Source organism: Lipotes vexillifer, unplaced genomic scaffold (assembly GCF_000442215.2).
Source record: "Lipotes vexillifer unplaced genomic scaffold, Lipotes_vexillifer_v1.1 scaffold533, whole genome shotgun sequence".
Taxonomy (NCBI): Eukaryota; Metazoa; Chordata; class Mammalia; order Artiodactyla; family Lipotidae; genus Lipotes; species Lipotes vexillifer.
Window position 1 is genome coordinate 738,425 of NW_006773553.1, and position 20,437 is coordinate 758,861.

Genomic DNA, 20,437 nt, shown 5'->3' on the forward strand with positions numbered 1-20,437 from the left:
CCCGGTCCGGGAAGATCCCACATGCTGCGGAGCAGCTAGGCCCATGAGCCATGGCCGCTGAGCCTGTGCGTCCGGAACCTGTGCTCCGCAACAGGAGAGGCCACAACAGTGAGAGACGCACGTACCGCAAAAAAAAAAAAGAAAAAAAAGAATACAGGGCTACGCATCACCACAATTTCCTATGAACAGAACATGTCACCTAAGAAATCCTTCTGTGTTAAAAACTCACCTTAATGAATCTACCCACAATTTGAGACGTATATTTCGGCAGCTGTTGCACTTTGCCAAGCAGTATCAAAGAAACGAGAATATACTTTTTATATGCCTCCAGCATGATGTGACTGACAGCCATAGCAGGAGTGGCGATGGCCTGAGCAGGAGTGAAGACAGCAGGGGAGCTTGAATTAGGAAAAGAGCACTTATACTAATCACTACCTTTTAATAAGTCTAGCATTTACCCTTTGAACACATCCAACTCACTGGGCTTTGGTGTCTTCACCAAGCTGTGCGACTATCACCACTACCGAATTTCACCGCCCACCCCCCAACCCCAGGCAACCACTCCTCTATTCACATCTCAATGGACTTGGCTACTCTGGACAGTGCATATAAATGGCTTTTTTCTGTGTGTGTGGCCTCGCTGAGTGGCTTATGGGATCCCAGCTCCCCAACCAGGGATTGAACCCAGGCCCTGGGCAGTGACAGCACGGAGTCCTAACCACTGGACCGCCAGGGAAGTCCCATAAATGGCTTCATGTAGTGTTTTGTGAGCAGCTTCGACGTGACATTTTCAGGGCACACCCCTGCAGTGGCCTGTGTCAGGACCTCATTCTGTGTTATGGGCCAACAGTGCCCCACCTTTTGTGTACTCAGATCCTCAGCTGGCGGGCATCTGGCCACAGGAATCATCATGCTGCTGTGAACGTTCACGTATGTATTTGAGTGGACATTTGTATTCACTTCTCTTGGGTGTAATCCTGGGAGTGAAGTGCCGGGTCATTTGGAAGTTCTAGGTTTAACGTTTTGAGGAAACGCAGAACTACCTGCAAAGCGGCCACACCACTGTACACCCCAGCGGCAGTCACGAGGGCTCTGAATTCCCCACATCCTCATCGACACGTTACTGGCTCTCTTTTTAACTTCAGCCACGCTAGTGTGACTTGATATCACACTGTGGTTTTGACTTGCATTTCCCTGATGACTAGTGCTTTTAGCCATTTGCCTATCTTCTTTAGAGCAATGTCTACTCAAACCCATTGCCCATTTTTAAAATTTTACTGTTGAGTTTTAAGACATCTTTGTATATTCTGGATGTAAGTCTCTTTATCAGAAATGTGATCTGCCAATATTTCCTCCCATCTTGAGGCCGCCTTTCCACCTTTTTCACCTGGATTCATGAGGGTTAAGAATTCAAAACTATCATGCCCAAATCAGCCCAAATGTTCCAAATCAAAATCCAAGCCACTGAGCCTATAAGGCACTTCTGAGGATTACTCAACAGAAACACTCACGCAAGTGCAGAAGAACACAAGTGCCACGACCCACACGTAACGCTGCTTTAATGGCGAAGCCCCAAATCTGCTTAGAGCACCGCACCGACCGGCGGCCAGTGAACTGCCAGGGCCACGTGCGGCATGGGTTAAGAGGAGGAGGCTACTTTCACTCTTTACTTGATATAATGCTGTGTGATCTGAGTTTTTTTCACTAAGTACATCCTTCTTTTGGATTTTAAAAAGGCCGTAAACCAAAATCTGTGTCACCTCCTGAAATTGAGGTACTAACACTACCTGGAGCTGACGTGCATCATGAAGACACAGCGCCAGAAAGTAGACTGTCATTGGGCAAAAGGGGGACTACGTGGATTATCAGGGAAGAGCCTTCTAGCTGTGAACATAAACATGCTGTGTCTCTGACATCTCAACTCTCTGTGACAGAACCGCGCACCTTCCTGCCGCGCGCCCACGTCTCGGCACCCCTAGACCGTCGGCAGGCTCATCCCACCTCTGCCGGGCTGCAGGGCCACCGCGTGTTTAGTCGCTGCGCGTGTGTGCTCACAGTTTTCTGAGGAACTGAAATTGTGACCGTATGGTCAACGTAGTCCCCTGGAAGGTCCCACCTGACCAGTCACGTCCTTGAAAGCTACCGCCCCAGCCAAGGGCACCTGTAGTCACCCTGGCCTAGGCCCCCGGCAATGCTGGTCAGCCCCCGCTCACTGAGGCGACGCCCACTCACAGGTCTGCGCGCGGCGGCTTCCACAGCAGCTCAAATACACCGTGAGCTCCTCTGAGGCTTGAAATGTCTATTACCCGAACATGTGCTCTGAATAAAACCACTTATGGACATCTGGCAAATTTATCCTAAGACACTGGTTTTAGCCAGTACTATCTATCTTTGTTAGACCCCGAGTGAAGCCGCAGGGCTGCGCAATATGTCTCATTACACAGACACAAAGGTGGGAGGCACTCTTCACTGCGTACTCCTTCACACCCTTTGAATTACAGACCAGAAGAACGATTTATTTATTAAAGTGAGAAAAACTCGCGAGCTCCCTGACAGTCAAGTGGTTAGGGCTCAGCGCTTTCACTACTGTGGCCCTGGATTCAATCCCTGGTCGGGGAGCTAAGATCCCACAGGCCACGCGGTGCAGCCAAAAAAAAAAAACAATGAAAGAAAGAAAAACTTAACCGAACGTCACATCTGGTTTCAGAACAAGAAGATGCGTCAAAGGTCACTCGGTTCCATCCCTTCCCCACACGCAAAGGAAGCCACAAAGTCAAGAGACACACACAACTCAACCCAAACCAGACGGGGGTCGTGGCAAAGCCTGGTCAGCCCTGCCCCACAGTGCCCACCCCTCCCCTGCAGCTCCGGCCGCCAGCCTGCAAGTGCACACGGCCCCAGGGGGCGCCAACTACCTGCTCGTAGAAGTACAGCGCGCGCTCGAAGCTCTTCAGCCCGGTGTAGACCATGCCGCCATAGTAATAGTAGCACAGGAAGTGCCTGGCCTCGTAGGCCCCGTTCTCTTTGCAGATGTCCACCATGTCCACGTCCAGGTACGGGAGGGCGGGCTTAAAGCACTTCGCCAGCAAACACAGCTGTGGAAAAATGGACACGAAGCCATCATTCTAGGGGCACTTCGGCTTTAGTGGAAAGAGCAAATTCGCAGATTCTGCAAAGTTCTAGAAAATAACTGGCTTTACGTTTTATTAACGAAAGTGATCTAAATGTCAGCACGTTATTCCATTTTCTTAGGCATTCAGAATACAATAGCATTTCTTTAGAAAAGACTAACCAGCTATGACATAAAGGGCTCCACAAATGAAGCAAAGCCCATCTATTTACAGATGCACGACAAGTGTGACCTTTTCTCTTCACTGACCTGGTGAAGTAAGAACAGTTTCTCTCCAATCACTCCTTTTCCATGTCTGAACCCTTCAGGTAAGTGTAGGGAATGTGCAGCTCAAGAAAGCAAGATCCAGCAAAGTTCTGTGTCTGGGTGATGCGGCACAGGGCACGCCCAGGCACAAACTCACCGTACACCTGAGATCTGCAAACTTTACTGTATGTACGTCACACCTCCATCACAAAAGTTTTTTAGAAGAAATAAAGAGGGGACTTCCCTGGTGGTGCAGTGGTTAAGAATCCGCCTGCCAATGCAGGGGACACGGCTTTGAGCCCTGGTCCGGGGGGATCCCACATGCCGCAGAGCAACCAAACCTGCGCACCACAACTACTGAGCCTGCGCTCTAGAGCCTGTGCGCCTAGAGCCCGTGTTCCGCAACAAGAGAAGCCACCACAATGAGAAGCCTGCGCACTGCAACAAAGACCCAACGCAGCCAAAAAATAAAATTAAGAAATAAATAAATAAAGAGAAAAGAGAGCACGTCTCCATGTGAAATTAGAACATGTGGTTGAAATAATCCACATACCATGTTATTCATTGAGGAAACAATCTAGTTACCCCACAGGGACTGGCTAAACCCATGTTATGGAATTCTCTGCAGCTGTAAAGCACTGACATGGAATCATCTCCAAGACACAGTAAGGAAAAAGCAAGGTACATAAGACATTGTATAGATTAGTATTTGTGTTTAAAAAACTAGAGAGAACAAATATAAACATATCTGCTTATACGTGCACAAACCACCTTTGGAAGGATGCCTAAGAAACTACTAATTCCAGTTTCCTTTGGAGAGAAGGGATGGGTGGCCAGTCAGCAGGTGGGAGACGGGCTTCATTATATACCCACCCCCCTTTGCCATCTGGGTTTGGAGTCACACAAAACAAAATAAATACATGAACAACACTTTAAAGTGTAAGAAGTCACCTGGTTCGTCCTCAGGTTCCAGAGCTCCTTACTGGGACTGTTAAGGTCACAGGCGCTACTCACCCCACCTGCCCCCACATCACGAGCTGACTAGCTGGGCCTCAGTCGATGGTTTGCATTCAGCAGCCCCAAGATTCCCTTCCCAGCAACAGGGGCAGCTACACATTCCGAGGCTTAGAACACAGCACCATCTTCACCAAGTCCAACCGTGACTCGGGGCAACCCCTAGCTGCTCACCTGGCAAAGGTCAGCATGGACGGAGGTCAGCTGGTTTGTGTTCATCTGCATCTTGTCAATGGCCTGCTTAAGGACACCGATTCCGCGCAGGGGCTGTCGGAAAGGACACCTGTCAGCACGCTGGGTCCTAGGTTGTCACTTAGAAACGAAAGTAACATACTGATGGGCTCTTCTAAACCACGAGAGGAGGGTCCCACAGCCTCTCACGAAACTTCTGTCCCTATTCAGTCAGAAAATGTTGTCTTAAGCTGTTTATTGTGATATGTAGAGTAATTCAGCACAACTTTTTAAATCATAAAGCTTTTTCTAATTATTGGAGATCAATAATCCAAAGCAACATTACATCCTCAAGAGTTCATTATACTTCCAGCTAAACAAAAATTTTACAAATTATTTACAACAGATGAGACCTATGCTTAGGAGACTGAATTGTGGATAAGGACGTTGGCACTGTCCCGCAGGGCAGTCTAGGTGTCACCTGTAAATTCTCTCCAGCAACATCTCTTACCTGGTGGTAAATTACCGTTGAGAGTGGTACCACAAGCCCCTTTTACAGCACAAGGGGCACCAGAATGGCAGTTCCAAGCACAAACGGACCGTTTTCCTGCCCTGACCATGAATAACAAGACCAAGAACCACACGAGGTGCAGTCAGCTTCTGGAGAGGAGGTGTGACCATAAAATAGCTGAGGAACTTAACATGTTTTTTCAGTAAAGACTTGTCGGGTTTAACCATCTCCCTCAAACAATAATTATGTAGTGCTCCCACAAAATACCAACTGGTTCTTTGTTTTCAGCCTCTTTTACACTAGTCTTAAAGTTGAATTTCAAATCAAAAAGAAACTTACAAATTACAACTTGTGTCAATATCACAAAAAATAAAGAGTTTACCAGATTAAAGGAAACTAAAGACACACACAATGTAATTCAACCCGTGATCTGAGATTTTCTTCTGTTATAAAAGATATCGTGAAACAACTGGTAAAATCGGAATCAGGTCAGATTTGTTAAAGGAGTCGATCACTGCTCATCTCCTCATGTTGGTCACTGTGCTGCAGTCATGTAAGAGAACGTCTTAATTTGTCCTAATTTTTAAGAAACACTCGCTGAAGCCCTCAGGCGTCACATCTGCAACTTTCTTTCCGTGGCTCAGGAAAAAGAGAAAAGAATGAACAAGTATGGTAAGACACTAACACCTGGGGACTCTGGGTGAAGGGCATTTATGGCAATTAATTATACTAACCTAACAACTTTTTTGTAAAACTAAAATTATGTCATAATTGCAAGTTAAAAGGTTTAACAAACAAAAAAGCGGCATTTTAAGGGTGCTAGAATGGCAGTTCCAAACACAAGCAGCAGCCTCCCCCTTGAGGCACCACTTCTGTGGTCAGAGCCCCACAGCGGATGCTCTGAGCTCTCCACAGCGACCACGTACATCCGAGCATTAGGGTCTCAGCACCAGGCTGGAACCCTTACACTCAGCACATTGTGCAGGTTAGAGGCGTGCGAAACAGAACTATAAATACTCAAATAACATTCTTACCTGTTTTCTCTCCACAAGTGCATTTGTTAGCTGATGGCAAAGCCCAGCAACTAGACACAATAATAAAATATTGAAAATATAAATGACTACAGGGCAGAATACATTTCGTGGAAAAGAAGAAAAAGCTGTTCCCCTTACAGGTGTCTGTTGCATAGCGAATGTGCTCCCCGTTACAAGTGCTGATGAAGAGCTGAACCTGTGAGAACAGCGTCTCGAAGTCAGGAACGCTGGGCATAGAAAACTTCACAAACCTACAACACAGAGAAAAGAAGCAACTTGTCCTGGCGTCTCACAGGGAAACGGAGAAGTCCGTCCGTCCGTCCTGCCTCCAATGCTCTGTGAAGTTAAAGGAGTCACAGTACTTTTAAAAATGAAGAACTGGAATCTGTGAGATTCTCCCGGCCTGGTTCTCTGCACAGTCAAGACACAGAGCATGGACACAAATAGAGGTTAAGAAAAATATGCTTAAAAAAGAACAACTTTTACCCAGAGCAGTTAGGCAAGAAATAAAATGCAACCAAAAAAGAACTTTCAAAAAAGAAAACTCCGTCAAATGAGGCCAAATATCAGGTTGTCCTAATACTCGTGAAGTAACTGAATATAAACTCATAACCAAAAGTTTTTTAAAATACGTTTCTTTGCGGTCCAATGTGCTCAGCACTGCTTTATTCACCTAGAAACCCGCTGTGGGCTTTTCCTGCCTGAGCAGAACACACTGAAGCTGCGGGCTTGCCGGAGGCCACAGCGGTGGCTCCTGGTCACGGCGCTGCCCCAGGACCCAGGGGATGCTGGGTGGCCTGGGAGAAAACCTGGCTGCGGGCAGAGGCCCAGAAGGAGTGGAGCGTTGAGAACAGGGACGACTCAGGCAGGCGGCCCATCCCGAGCCACCTGGCAGACGGTGCCACCAAGTGCGACCGTAAACACCAAGGGGGGCTGGAGAGGTTCCGAGGGAGAAATCACATACGCTACCACCACTTAGACACTGATTACACGTAAACTGCAAGCTCTTCTTTAAAAAACAAACAAAAAACTGAATGGTTTAAACTCATTTCAAGAAAAATCAAATGGGTATTATTGCCTAGTGACGATTCCTCCATCTTTCAACTTGTACTTCCATCTATACAGTATTACTTAACAATGCCACCTTACATCTGTAATTACACTTTCCAAGTATCAAAATGTGTCCAAACAATCTCACTTGGGCTTCACAGCAGGTCAGTAAGGCATTATGATTTCCATTTTATAAAGAAAAGTATGAAGCTCAGGGCCTCAAACCTCGTAATCAGCAGAACATAGATTCAAACCCAGGGGACCTGGAAACAAGGTCGGGGTTCTTCCCAGGTTTCCTTTAACTGATATACAACGTAAAACACCTTCTAGTTTCAAACAGCTTCCGCCACACATCACCTCACTTGACATGCACATCCGCGTAAGCTGACGTGTGTACAAATCATGCTTTCTGTTCTTTTCATCGGAAACCACAGGCGGCAGAAATCTTCCCCAGCCATCCCAACCCGCGGAACCTCCTGCAGCGGGGGCCGTGCTCCACATCTGCATCGTCTGAAACAGTGGCTACAGGCAGCTCCTGAGCCCTTGGGGTGTGACAAGTGCAAATGAGGAACTGGATCTTTCACTGCACTCATCCATAAAGATTTACATTCAAACAGGCACATGAGTTACTGGCCGCCCGTGTTCCGATGGCACCTTCCTCCTGACGCATACCTGTCTCAGAACCTCAGTGCAAGTGGAGCCAGACCCTCACTTTAGCTCAATTTCTTCTCAGTTTACTTACATTACCTCAACTTTCGTTAACAACCACAAAATCCCAATTTAGAACACTACAACATCAAGAGAAAAGAATTCAACTGTCAAAGACACAGAGTCACAAGAGTTCAACAGACCAATTGAAATAACGTCTATTTAACTTGGCCCTAAAACAGCTTAAACTTGTACAGCAACTATAGCTTTTTTAAAAAGGGAAACAAAAAAACCAGCTTAAGCTTGTCTGAAGGGAACTGGAAGCCAGGCTGCTCTGGATCATTAGTAACTTCACTTGGTATAGCCCCTGTGCCCTGTTCTGACACTCTTCCCTCTTTTCTTTCTAAGTTAGAAAATGGGGAGAATCCAATGGACTACATGAATAGAAGTACTCAGATAAACACAAACTACAGTGCCCTCAACTGAGATGGCCATTCATTTTTTAAAATACATTTCAAAATGTGTATAAACATAAGAGTTTTAAAAGATGATAAAACAGAACAAAATATAAAAGCACCTACTGTATAGCACAGGGAACTCTACTCAATGCTCTGTGGTGACCTAAATGGGAAGGAAATCTAAAAAAGAGGGAATATATGTATAGTTGATTCACTTTGCTGTACAGCAGAAACTAACACGACACTGTAAAGCAACTATACTCCAAGAGAAATTAATAAAAAAAAGTAAAATAAATAAAAATAAAGGCAATGATTAGCCGCATCGAGTTAAAGGTAACTACTACTACGTGACTTTAGTTGTGCAAAAGAGCTCAGTCATTTACAGGGCTTACTGCATACACCAAAAAAAAAACCAAAGCCAGAAAGTGCAGCGTTGAGGTTCAGCGTGCACAAAATCATACAGGAAAATGCCCTTACAGAACAGCAAGGACTCCCAAGGAGTGCTCCTGGACATCCAGAGCCCCGAGCACGGTGTCCAGATGGGATAAGTTCTTCGCAAGGAGCTCCCCACTCTTGTTGATCAGTTCACAAAGCTGAGTCATTTGCCCTGGAAAACAGGAATAACACTATCATTCAGTTACACCACTAACCAAACCAAAGGAAGTCAAATCCCAGACGTCACACCTCAGACCTGCAGGTGCCTGAAGGTGATTTCTTCTCCTTCATTTCAGACGAGGACCCAGAAGGGCCAAAGACGTCTTGAATGCAGCCTCAGCACTAAACTTCCACTTTCCTCTGGCCCCTGAAGGTTTCCCCTTTTCTGCACTCCCGCTTCCAGTCCCCCAAGCCAACAGTGTTCACATCACCGCCAGCACCGCCGCACCCCTAGGACTTCACCTTACGGCTAAGCCTCTGGCTCCACTCCATCCTCTCTCCTCCACCTTCCCTCAGATCCCCACCATTTCCTGTCTGGACTCCACCGTCTTCCAGGTGGTCTGCCTCCTTCCATCTCTCTCGTCCAGCCCACAGCCCACGCTGCACCTGTCTGACCTTTCTGAGGTGCAACTCCCATCACACCCCTCCAAACGCCCCCTCAGCCCCGCCTGGCCTCCTGAGCGCCCCCTCACACACCAGCGTCCCCGCTCTCGCCTTAGGTCTCTGCACAGCTGCTCTCCAAGCTCAGTGCTCCCTCGCCACTCTTCCACGACCCCCACGACCCGACTCACTCAGGTCAACAGTCAGCCCGGGCCCCCCTCCCACGGCTCTCTGTCCTCTGTGCTCTCTGCGTCCCCGGGATCCTGGTGTCAGGTCATTCACATGAACTGAGGGGGAGAGTCGTCTCTTCCCCAGCTTCAGAAGGCAGTGCTTGCCTAGCACCCAATCAATCAACAAGCAGCTTGCTGAATTAATCTAACTGATCCACCAATCTTTCCCCAATACCACAATATGATGTCTTAACAACTAAGGTACAGAATCTAATTAGGCCAGAATTGGACTCACCGATTTCCCCCCAAGGAATTTTCTTTTTTAATTGAGATATAGTTGATTTACAATATTATATAAGTTTCAGGTGTACAGGATACTGACTCACAATTCCTAAAGGTTATACTCCATTTATAGTTATTCTAAAATATTGGCTATATTCCCTGTGCTGTACAATATATCCTTATAGCTTATTCTATACATAGTAGTTTGTACCTCTTAATCCCCTGCCCCTATCTTGCCCCCTCCCCTTCCCTCACCCCACTGGTAACCACTAGTTTGTTCTCCATGTGTCAGTTTCTTTTTTGTTATATTCATTAGTTTGTTGTATTTTTTAGATTCAACAATGTAGGTGATAACATGCAGTATTTGTCTTTCTCTCTCTGACTTACTTCACTAAACATAATACCCCCAAGGTCCAACCATGTTGTTGCAAACGGCAAAATTTCATTCTTTTTTATGGCTGAGTAGTATTCCACTGTGTGTGTGTGTGTGTGTGTGTGTGTGTGTGTGTGTACACGTGTATGTGTACACACACCATATCTTCTGGATCTATTCGTCTGTTGATGGACTTAGGTGCTTCCATATCTTGGCAATTGTAAACAGTGCTATGAGCACTGGGATGCATGTATCTTTCCAAATCAGTGTTTTCATTTCCTTTGGATATATACCCAGGAGTGGAATTGCTGGATTGTATGGTAGTTCTGTTTTTAGTTTTTTGAGGAACCTCCATACTATTTTCCACAGTGACTGCACCAATTTACATTCCCACCAAGAGTGCACGAGGATTTCCTTTTCTCCACATCCTCGCCAACATGTGTTATTTGTGGACTTTTTGATGATAGCCACTCTGACAGGTGTGAGGTGGTAACTCATTGTGGTTCTGATTTGCATTTCCCTGATGATTATTGATGGCGTAGACTCACCGATTTTAATGGGTCATTCTGATGACAGACACCACGGCCACACTCTACTCCCACATCCTACCAGCTGTTTTCTGGTGACGGTGGAGGGTACACATAAGTCCACGGGCATTAACCTCTCAAGTTTCCTCCTCAACAGTTCTCTTTCACATTTTGAACTTCAAGCTACCCACACCAGCTATTTCTATTTAGTAACTGAGTGATTTTTCCTATTAAAAAACACTTAGGGGCTTCCCTGGTGGTGCAGTGGTTAAGAATCCACCTGCCAATGCAGGAGACACAGGTTTGAGCCCTGGTCTGCGAAGATCCCACATGCCACGGAGCAACTAAACCCATGCACCACAAATACTGAGCCTGTGCTCTATAGCCCGCGAGCCACAACTATTGAGCCCACGTGCCACAACTACTGAAGCCCTTGCACCTAGAGTCCACAACAACAGAAGCCATCGCAATGACAGTAGCCCCCGCTTGCCGCAACTAGAGAAAGCCCGCGTGCAGCAACGAAGACCCAAGGCAGCCATAAATAAATAAATAAGCAAATAAATAAAAATTTACTAAAAAATAAAATAAATTTTAAAAACACTCAAATGGTATAATGCTTAAAAAATCCAAGTGACTGTAGCCAGGAACTTTGATAATTTCTAGAGCTTCTTACTATACTTTTAAATTTTTACCAAAAATAAACATTCCATTATTATCCCACTCACTGCAAAACAATAACAAAGAAAGTCCATGATCTCATTAGGTATCATCTTTCACGGTAATAATACTAGTTGAACTGGGAAATATCAATACCAACTCATCATCATGTTGTTAAGAGATCTCACTGGCAGGAATGAAATAGCTTCTTTGCAGTGATTTGAATCACCCACAATTAAGCATTTCAGTCCATGATTTTCCCCCAATTAAATAACCAATCCTGAGGTGAGACCTAAGAGAAATGCTGGGTCACCCTGAAATCATAAGGCAGTCACCTCGGGCAGGCCAAGGGGAGACACACCTAAGGGCCACAGGGTGCGTGTGAAATGAACCGAACCAGATGGGGGCCAACGAAACGTCCTCTAATTAGAGAAAGCTGGGACATTATGCCATTCCCTTCACCTAAGGTTCATGGGAGAAAATTCTGAATAAGAGCTGAGGAAACAAGCTCATTAACGTTTGCTATTCGGGGAGCATGAGGCACAGGGACACAGGCACGAGGCACAGGGACACAGGCACGAGGCACAGGGGCAGGGCAAGTGTCCTGTGCCTCTCTGTCCGGCACACTGCTCCTAAAGCAGCGACTTGCACAGAGCGTGTGTGCAAAGCTTTCAGATAAGTGATCCTGCTTGATGCTCACGACCACAGCCCTAGTTCTGCCTTGTAAATAAGAATACTGGCCCGGGAAAATTAGACGGCTGGCACACCGAGCGACCGAGACAGGACTCAAGCCCAAAGCTTCTAGGCACACGGAACCGCGGGAAGGAGAAACTTAAGTCCGTGGCACGAACGAACGCATGGATGGCTTCTTCACGCCTGGAGAATATGGCTCACCTGTGAAGCCAACTCCTACCAGTAACGAGAGAAACGAGACAGAACCGCCGCGCTGCGCCGCGCTGCGCCGCGCCCCACACCTGCGCAACCTCGGGGAAGCGCCTGCCCTTCTTACACAAGGAGATGGAACTCAGGAGAGAAGCGTGCCTGTCCAAGGTCACGCAGCTCCTGCAACTTTAACGGTTCCTCCCTCTCAGTCCTGACAACTCGGCGGAGTAGGGCCATTTCTATTCCACAGATGAACAAACAGGGTGGGGAAAGAGGCCTTACAGCATCGGCCAAAACTACTTTAATTCTGGGCCCAGGGCTCGATACGCAGGTGATGAAACGAACGAACCAATGGCATGAAAATTAGGAAAAAAATTAACAACGGTCCCAACTCCGCCCGCAAGAGGGGAGCCTGGAGCCAGGGCCCCCGGGGGACGTGCGCGCCAAGCCGCGAGGGGCCCCGCCGCCCGGCCAGGTCGGGAGGGGCCGCCAGGAGCCGAGACCGAGGAGGCACCGACGGCGGGGGGCGGAGGCCGGGGGTCGGGACCCGGGCGGAGAGGCCGCCCAGCTCGCGCGCTCGTCAGCCCCGGCCCCAGCGCCTGGAGCCAGGGCCCCCGGGGGACGTGCGCGCCAAGCCGCGAGGGGCCCCGCCGCCCGGCCAGGTCGGGAGGGGCCGCCAGGAGCCGAGACCGAGGAGGCACCGACGGCGGGGGGCGGAGGCCGGGGGTCGGGACCCGGGCGGAGAGGCCGCCCAGCTCGCGCGCTCGTCAGCCCCGGCCCAAGCGCCGAGACCCCCGGCCCAGCCCGGACGCAGGCTCGCGGCCTGCGCCCACTGCCTCACCTTGGGCCGAGAGCTGGCGGACGCTGTTGACGAACTGCTCCAGGGCAGACGCCATGTTCCCGGCGACCCGGCGGCGGAGGCGGCGCGCGCGGGACGAGCACCGGCGACCCACTGGCGGGCCTCGAGGGCGATGACGTCACTTCCGCCGCTCAAGCACCGCGAGATCTCACCTACCTGGGACCCGGCTACTGTTTCCATGGAATCCGCTCTAGGGATGCCACGCCGGAAGGCAGCTTTCTTTCCCTTCCGTCTTCGTTCTGTGCACACGCGAAATCGCTCCCTGGATTTAACGGGGAGGGTGGGCAAAGGAAGGAACTGAACTCCTAGTTAGGCACATCCTTTCCGGATTTTGTCGGGAATGGCTGTCCCGTTTAACACCTTGCCAAATCCTCCAAGCCCGGCTTACTTGCCACCTATTCCCTAAGGCTTTTCCCGCGAGGTAGTAGTCCGGCCAGGCAGGCAGCGTGCGGTCAAATCCCTTGTCTACCACTTAGTAGCTCTGTGACTCTGGGCAAGTACCTTGGCTGTCCTCTGCCTTGTTTCCCCATCTGTACAGTTCTCACGATAAACCACGTAAAATACTTATGGTTGGAGGGGAGTGGTGTGAAGTGGGGCTGCAGGATAGACAGGGACCACGTCAAGTAAGCTGTGTTAAAGATACTGGACTTTTCCCCGAAAGATTGGGACGCCACGGAGAGTTTGATGCAAGAGAGTGGCATGTTCAGACTTGCACTTAGAAAGGGCTGTCTGGCTTTACATGGATAACCTCAGAGAATCATTTAGGAAGCTATTACAGTAGTCAGTCGATATGAAATATAATAGTAAAAATTGTACCTTGAAATAGAGATGGAAATAAATTGATGTATTTGGGACAAGTATAGATGAATGACTTTAACACTTGTACTCTAGGATGGAGCTGTCCCTGAATGCTGTATGGCAACATTTGGTCCTCAAACAGAAGACATATTTTGAATTATAGGACACATTTCCATGGATGTGCATGGATTTTAATAAAATCCAAAAATGTTGTGAGAAGTTAAGCACTACAATAATTCAAAATAGCCACAGCTACTAGTCATACTTTAAATTTTGTTGCCTATTTAGATTGTGGCATCTGTTCTCAGTGTGGTTCCTCAGCCCGCAGCATCAACGTCACCTGGGAACTTCTTAGAAATGCAAATTCTTGGACTCCACTTTAGACTTACTACAAACTCTGAGGGTGGTGCCCTGCAGTCTGAGTTTAACAAGCCCTGAAGGTAACCTTGATGCACACTAAAGCTTGAGAATACCTGCATTGTGGCAAAGAGGAGCCAGGAATCAAATCACACTCATTTCAAAACTGCTAAGGGGCATCCCACCCTTCTCTCTTCCTCTCAAGAGTGAAATGACTGAAGGAGATGTGGTTAGAGGGATAACCTTGGATATATTCTAACTTTTTTAAGCTATTCATGTGTAAAATCCAGCAATTAAGTTTATTTTTTAACTATTTTTAATAAATCTATTTATTTATTTTTGGCTGTATTGGGTCTTTGTTGCTGTGTGCAGGCTTTCTCTAGTTGTGGCGAGCAGGGGCTACTCTTTGTTGCATTGCGTGGGCTTCTCATTGCAGTGGCTTCTCTTGGTGCGGAGCAGGGACTCTAGGCACGCAGGCTCAGTAGTTGTGGCTCGGGGGCTCTAGAGGGCAGGCTCAGTAGCTGCGGCGCACAGGCTTAGTTGTGCGTTCTTAGATGTGGGATCTTCCGGGCCCGGGGCTCGAACCCATGTCCCCTTTATTGGCAGGTGGATTTTTAACCACTGTGCCACCAGCGAAGTCCCCAGCAATTACTTGAGACACACCTTACAACAAACAGCCACAGCAATGAGTGGAGATACCACATTTAACTATCTGTTTTTCATTCTTTGAATACACATTTACTTTGTCTCTGATATGTGTCCAGCCCTGTGCCAGATGCCAGGTGTATATCTGTCATCAAGACAAAGTTCTTGCGGCAATGAAGCTCTGGCTGTAGGAGTTACACACAAAGCAAGCAAACAAAATACTTTCAGAGAGTCAGTACCTGTTATGAAGAAAATGAAACATGGTCATGGGGTAGAGGAAGGTCAGGAAATGCTTGCAAGATGTGAAGGGTGAGAAGGAGCCAGTGAAAAGGGATCTGGGAGCGGAGAGTTTCAGGGAGAGGAACAAATGTATGCCAAGATCTTTAGACCCAAATAAGCTTGGTGTGTTTCTGGAAAAGACAAAATGCTAGTGTGTCTTAGAGTATAGTGGGTGAGGAGGGTCCTGGTGTGTCTCTGTTGGATACTGCTTGCCTATAACAACAGTAATAGTCTCTTATTCATTCAAATTGACAATAAAAGATTTTAAAGCCAGAAGAAAAAGGAAAGCCACCTATAACGGGGTACATAACAATATTTATTTTAGATTCATTTGAAAGTCACCGGTTTTATTAAGGCTTCGTGATATTTGCACGGTGTTAATTGCTCTTCTAACAGCCTCTACCCAGCCAGTCACTGTAAAGCAGGGGGCACATCACTGTTTTGGTTCCTTCCTACTACTGTCACTCCCTGAAGTTCTTCTGCCTATTTTGTTGACTTGTTTGCTTTGTGTCCGTCTCCCCTTCTAAAGTGTGAGTTCCAGGGTAGCAGGACCTCGTCCACGTGGTCCACTGCGCGACGCTCTAGGGGCTCAGTGAACGTTTCCGAGACACAGGCCTGCTCCTGCGGCATTGGGAGGAGGGAGCCCAGGCGCAGGATCCCGGGAGAAGGTGCCAGTGGAGATCCGGGGACTGCGGACGCCCCTGGGACAGCCCGGCGCCCAGGGCTATCCTCCAGGCCACGCCCCTCGGGCCCGCCTCCGCCAGCGCGGGTCCCTTTAAGGGCGGCGAGGCCACAGCCTCGCTCTGGGGCTTGAGCCTGCGCGCTCGTTTCCCGCTCGCCCCGCGCGCCCCCCGCATCCCGCGCGTCCCCGGCCCCGCGCGAGCCCCCCGCATCCCGCGACCCCGACGCCCGCACCCCTGTCCGCAGTGTCTCCTCCCGCGGACATGGCCCCGGTGTTCGCGGCGAGCGCCCGCCGGGGGCCATGATCCGGCTGCGCGGCTGGTGCGCGCGGAGGCCCCGCGGCGCAGCGGTGCCTGCGGGGCCCGCTGGGCTGCGCTGGGCGTCAGGCCGGCCTGCCGGCCGCGCCCTGCGGGTGCTGGTGGACATGGACGGCGTGCTGGCCGACTTCGAGGGCGGCTTCCTCAGGAAGTTCCGCGCGCGCTTCCCCGACCAGCCCTTCATCGCGCTGGAGGACCGGCGCGGCTTCTGGGTGTCGGAGCAGTACGACCGCCTGCAGCCCGGGCTGAGCGTGAGCATCCCCGCCCCGGGCGCGCGTGGCCCTGGGAGTCGCCACCCGTAGCACCGGGTCCTAGGGGCCTCTGCGTTCGATAGCTCTTGGCTGTCATCGAGGGCTTCTCAAAATTCAGGAGCACATAAAGCGTAATATACCTAACTCCCTATCTTCAACTGACTTTTTAATTTTGGCCTCAAGTCGCATTCCCGTTTTTCCTCTGCCTGAATTTGATGAGCATCTTTACCATCCATTCTTTTTTTCCCTTTTCCACCAAAGTGTGGTTCCCAGTAGCACTGAGGTTGCGAGCCTTCCTGGACGGCACACAGGGAGTCGCGGTGGGTCCGGATCTACTCCTTGGCTTATCCCCTACCCCAGCCCGCCCAGCTGAGCACCTGAGCTCTGACACCAGGGACGTTCTTAGATCGCTTGGTTTGTCCATTTAAACTACTTGGTGACAGGTACGGGATCTTGCCATGGACCAACTTAGAGACCCACTGTTTTCTGCTGTCCCTCAACTGGCCACCTAAGGTGGCTGCCAGGGGGAGTTGATGATGATTTTAGAACCTATTTTGTAACCCCAGGTTGCTGCATTCCCTCCTCTGTGAGGCAGACATTATTTTCTCCCTTGTGAGGTGAGGAAACCTGTCGCATGTCACAGCCAAGAAGGGTCAGCCTGAATCTGAGCTGTCTGTCCGCTTGCCAAGGTCATTCAGTCCTGTCCTCTGTCGTCCTCTAACAAGCGCCAGTTCTTTGATTTACAAAAGGCATCTCGACAGTAATTTGGTTCGTGGAGGGGTGGGTGTTAAAAAAGAAATCAAGCGCCATTTCTTTTCATTAACACCAGGCGCTTCAGAAGGCAACTTTCCCCTGAGGCTGGGGTGCTGACCTCTCCCACTCCCATACCTAATTAAAAACTTTAAACCGGAGAAAATGCCCTAGTAATTTTTGCAGGCCCAGTAATGTTCTCCCCTGCCCTGTGTGTGTCTTCATTCATAGACGGCACTCAGCGTTGCCGTCCGGGTTCTTCCTTTCCTCCCAGGACCGTGTTACTGTGATGCCACTAAGCCTGTTACTGAAATGGAAGTCCGTGTACCTGATGCACAGTGAGGCCAAACAATACCAAAACGTCAGAGTTTGGAACAGAGAAAGGTCTACTGCAGGGCCATGCAAGGAGATGGATGGCTCATGCCTTAAAAACCCCAAACTTCCCAAAAGCTTTCAGCAAAGCCCTTTTCTAGGAAAGGTGAGGGAGGGATGTGGTTAGTTGGTGCAGACTTCTTGGTGTTAGATCCTTTGTTCTTGAGGTCAGCTCATGGTCAGGTAATGATGTTCCTGTAAATCTCCACCAAGCAAATGTTATTCTCTGTTCTGACAAGAAAGGGCAAGGTCTTACGGCACAATTTTCACCCTCGAAGGTCCAGGTCCTGGCTAAGAGGAGGGGGTCTCTGCGGGGCCGGTTACCCTTCCCCAGAGCGTTCGTCCAGCACCAAGTCTGGGTCCTCCCGCCAGTGCCCAGGCCTGGCTGAAGATGCAGATCTCAGTTGGCGGCTCCCTCAAGTCCAGGTCCCACAGACTGCCACTGCCATTAGGTCGCCCACCCCTCAGCTCTCCAAGGACAGTGGCTCTTCTAGTCCATTGTGCTAATATGCAGACTCCGGGTCTAAGGGAATGCGTTACTGTCTTCCAAGAACAAGGCCTGGGAGCAGAACTCGGGCACCGAGGAGGGGTGCTCCGAGAGCTCACTGTGCACTGCTGCTCCTGGGAACATTGCAGGCAATGGGGCTTTAATAGACGCACACATGACCTTTACCCCCAGGCACAGCTCATAGCAGGACCTCCCTGGTCTCCCCTTAGCGGAGCTGGCCCAGCATCTGCATTAAAACCTCCCTGTCAAGCACCCGGCTTCCACACGGAGGCATCCCTGCTTTACAAAATGTGGGTCTTTCTGTGTTTCCTTTGAGCCTCGCTTGCCGAGGGGTGAGCAGGGCGGAGGGGAAGGCATAGCTCTTCACTGACTTAGAATCTTACACTGTTAGGGCAGTTGAACGGGCCTCAGAGAAAGGAAGTCCCTTGACCAGGGTTTCAGGGAAAGTTGAGGGGGAGGGAGGTAAGCTGGGATGCTGAGGGGAAATGGTTAGCCCTGGGCCACAGCTTGCTTTCCACCACTCACACTGTTTCCCTTTGAGTCAGAAGCCCCAAGTTCAAGTTCTGACAGTACCACCCTGAAGTGGCCTTGAATAAAAGCTTCAGTGAAGTCCAGTTCCCTCATCTGTAAATTGGGGATGGCAGCTCTTGCCGCTTGTGGGATGTGAGGCTCAGACAGGAGAGGGCATATATTAGCAATAAGCACTGATTTGCTTAAGCCCACGTAGTTGACAACAGTATTGCCCGTGTGACCTCCGTGTACTCCCCGTATGTCGCCGTGGTGGCATTTGTTCTGGGGGGTGTTCTGACAGTGGGTGGGGGAACGCTTCCTGCGTTGCCCACATGGGACATGGTTTCCTGCTTCTCAGAGGCTGGGGGTTGTCACTTTCCCCTTGTCCTGGCCCTGGAAGGGGGTGGCATACTGCAGACTTGAATTTGGCCAGCAGCATAAGACGGACACTCCTAGCCGGGCGGTTGGGAGCCACCGTTTTGCTGTGTGACATTAAGTCAATCCCTTCCCCATTCTGAGCCTCGGTTTTCTCACATGTGAAATGAGGGTCTGGATTGGGGGCTTTTAAACTTTAAGAGCAGCAGAATAGTTGTGTGTGTGTGTGTGTGTGTGTGTGTGTGTGTGTGTGTGTGTGTGTGTTACCGAAGTATTATTGGCATCCCAATGTGCAGCTCAGATAAAGAGCTGTTCTGCCGATGTGGTGCGGAGCCTGGAGCTCCGCCCGGTCGGCCTTCTGCCCACGCCCCCATCCCTCGTGGCACGGCGGTGCTCTGAAGGGCCTGAGCTCCTCCAGCTGTTGAAAGTGAGATTCCAGCGCCGTGGCAGGACCCAGCCCACCCTCGCTGCCTCCAGGGGGCCTCAGGCCTTTAGAATCAGGCAAACGTGTGGCTCCTGGGGGCCGACCTTCTGTGCCCGCCAGCTCCAGCAGGGCCTGCAGCAGCGCTGGCTTCAGAATCCACAGCCCCAGCACCGTAGCCGGTCCCTGTTGGATCCCCACAGAAGCTGGATGCCTCCTGTAAAGGGGCCGGAACACACGCCAGTGCCAGCTCCCACCCTTCCTCCCCCAGGAGCTGCGTCCCCGGGGTGTGGGCACGCAGGGTGCTGAGGACCCCGGGCATCACCTGCACTTCCCTTCTCAGGAGAAGGCGATCAGCATCTGGGAGTCGGAGAATTTCTTCTTTGACCTCGAGCCTCTGCCAGGCGCTGTGGAGGCTGTGAAGCAGATGGCCAACCTGGAGAGGTGAGTTTGTCTCGGCCCAGGGTCCGCGCCCCTTCCCGCATCACATCACCTCTGCTTCTCGTTCCTCACCCTGCACGGGCCTGCGCGGTCCATCCTCACGGGGCAAGTCTGTAGGCTGTTAAGATGCTTCCATCCAGTAACTTGGGAGAATGTCGAGTCTAATTTGACGGGGTTCGCTGGGTGTTCAGGGTTCATTTATTCAGCAGATATCTGAGAACTGACTGTTAGATGCCTCTGGGCACCAGCGGGTCACAAGCGAACAAAGCGCATCCCCTGCTCTCCTGGAGCTTGCAGTCTAGCCAGAGAGCAGGTGTTAAATAGAGCATCACATCCGGGAAGATAACCACGAACTGGGATCAGTGCTGAACACAGAGAGCCAGGCGCGTCAAGGGGTACGATGGGGAGACCTGGGAGGTGGGATGGGAGAAGCAACAGCAAGAGGATGAGGGAAACGTCTGCCTGGTGCTGTGAGCTGAGGCCCCTGCCCCGGAACCAGTGCCCACCGCCCGTCAAAATTCGGTGGCACTTACAGCGCTCCCCTGAGGACCTTAAAAAAGAAAATAGCCTTATTGAGGTACAATTCACATACCCTACACCCACATGGTTTTTAGCGGGTTCACAGAGATGTCCAAACATCACCATAATCAACTTCAGCACATTAACAGTCACTACCCATTCCTGC

General features: G+C 50.0%; 2 protein-coding genes across 2 annotated transcripts in view; one reads left to right on the forward strand and one right to left on the reverse strand.

The window, feature by feature from the left end:
- COPS3 (COP9 signalosome subunit 3) overlaps nt 1-13,173 on the reverse strand; it is a 23,765-nt gene extending 10,592 nt beyond the window's left edge. Inside the window, exons 1-7 of the mRNA XM_007448366.1 lie at nt 13,030-13,173; nt 8,740-8,869; nt 6,245-6,357; nt 6,107-6,156; nt 4,565-4,657; nt 2,916-3,095; nt 230-370 (exon numbers count right to left, since the gene is read on the reverse strand). Coding sequence (XP_007448428.1) covers nt 230-370; nt 2,916-3,095; nt 4,565-4,657; nt 6,107-6,156; nt 6,245-6,357; nt 8,740-8,869; nt 13,030-13,084 — 762 coding nt within the window. The 5' untranslated portion in view covers nt 13,085-13,173. The remainder of the gene's footprint in view (nt 1-229; nt 371-2,915; nt 3,096-4,564; nt 4,658-6,106; nt 6,157-6,244; nt 6,358-8,739; nt 8,870-13,029) is intronic.
- A 2,935-nt stretch (nt 13,174-16,108) lies between these two features.
- NT5M (5',3'-nucleotidase, mitochondrial) overlaps nt 16,109-20,437 on the forward strand; it is a 13,820-nt gene continuing 9,491 nt past the window's right edge. Inside the window, exons 1-2 of the mRNA XM_007448367.1 lie at nt 16,109-16,375; nt 19,655-19,755. Coding sequence (XP_007448429.1) covers nt 16,109-16,375; nt 19,655-19,755 — 368 coding nt within the window. The remainder of the gene's footprint in view (nt 16,376-19,654; nt 19,756-20,437) is intronic.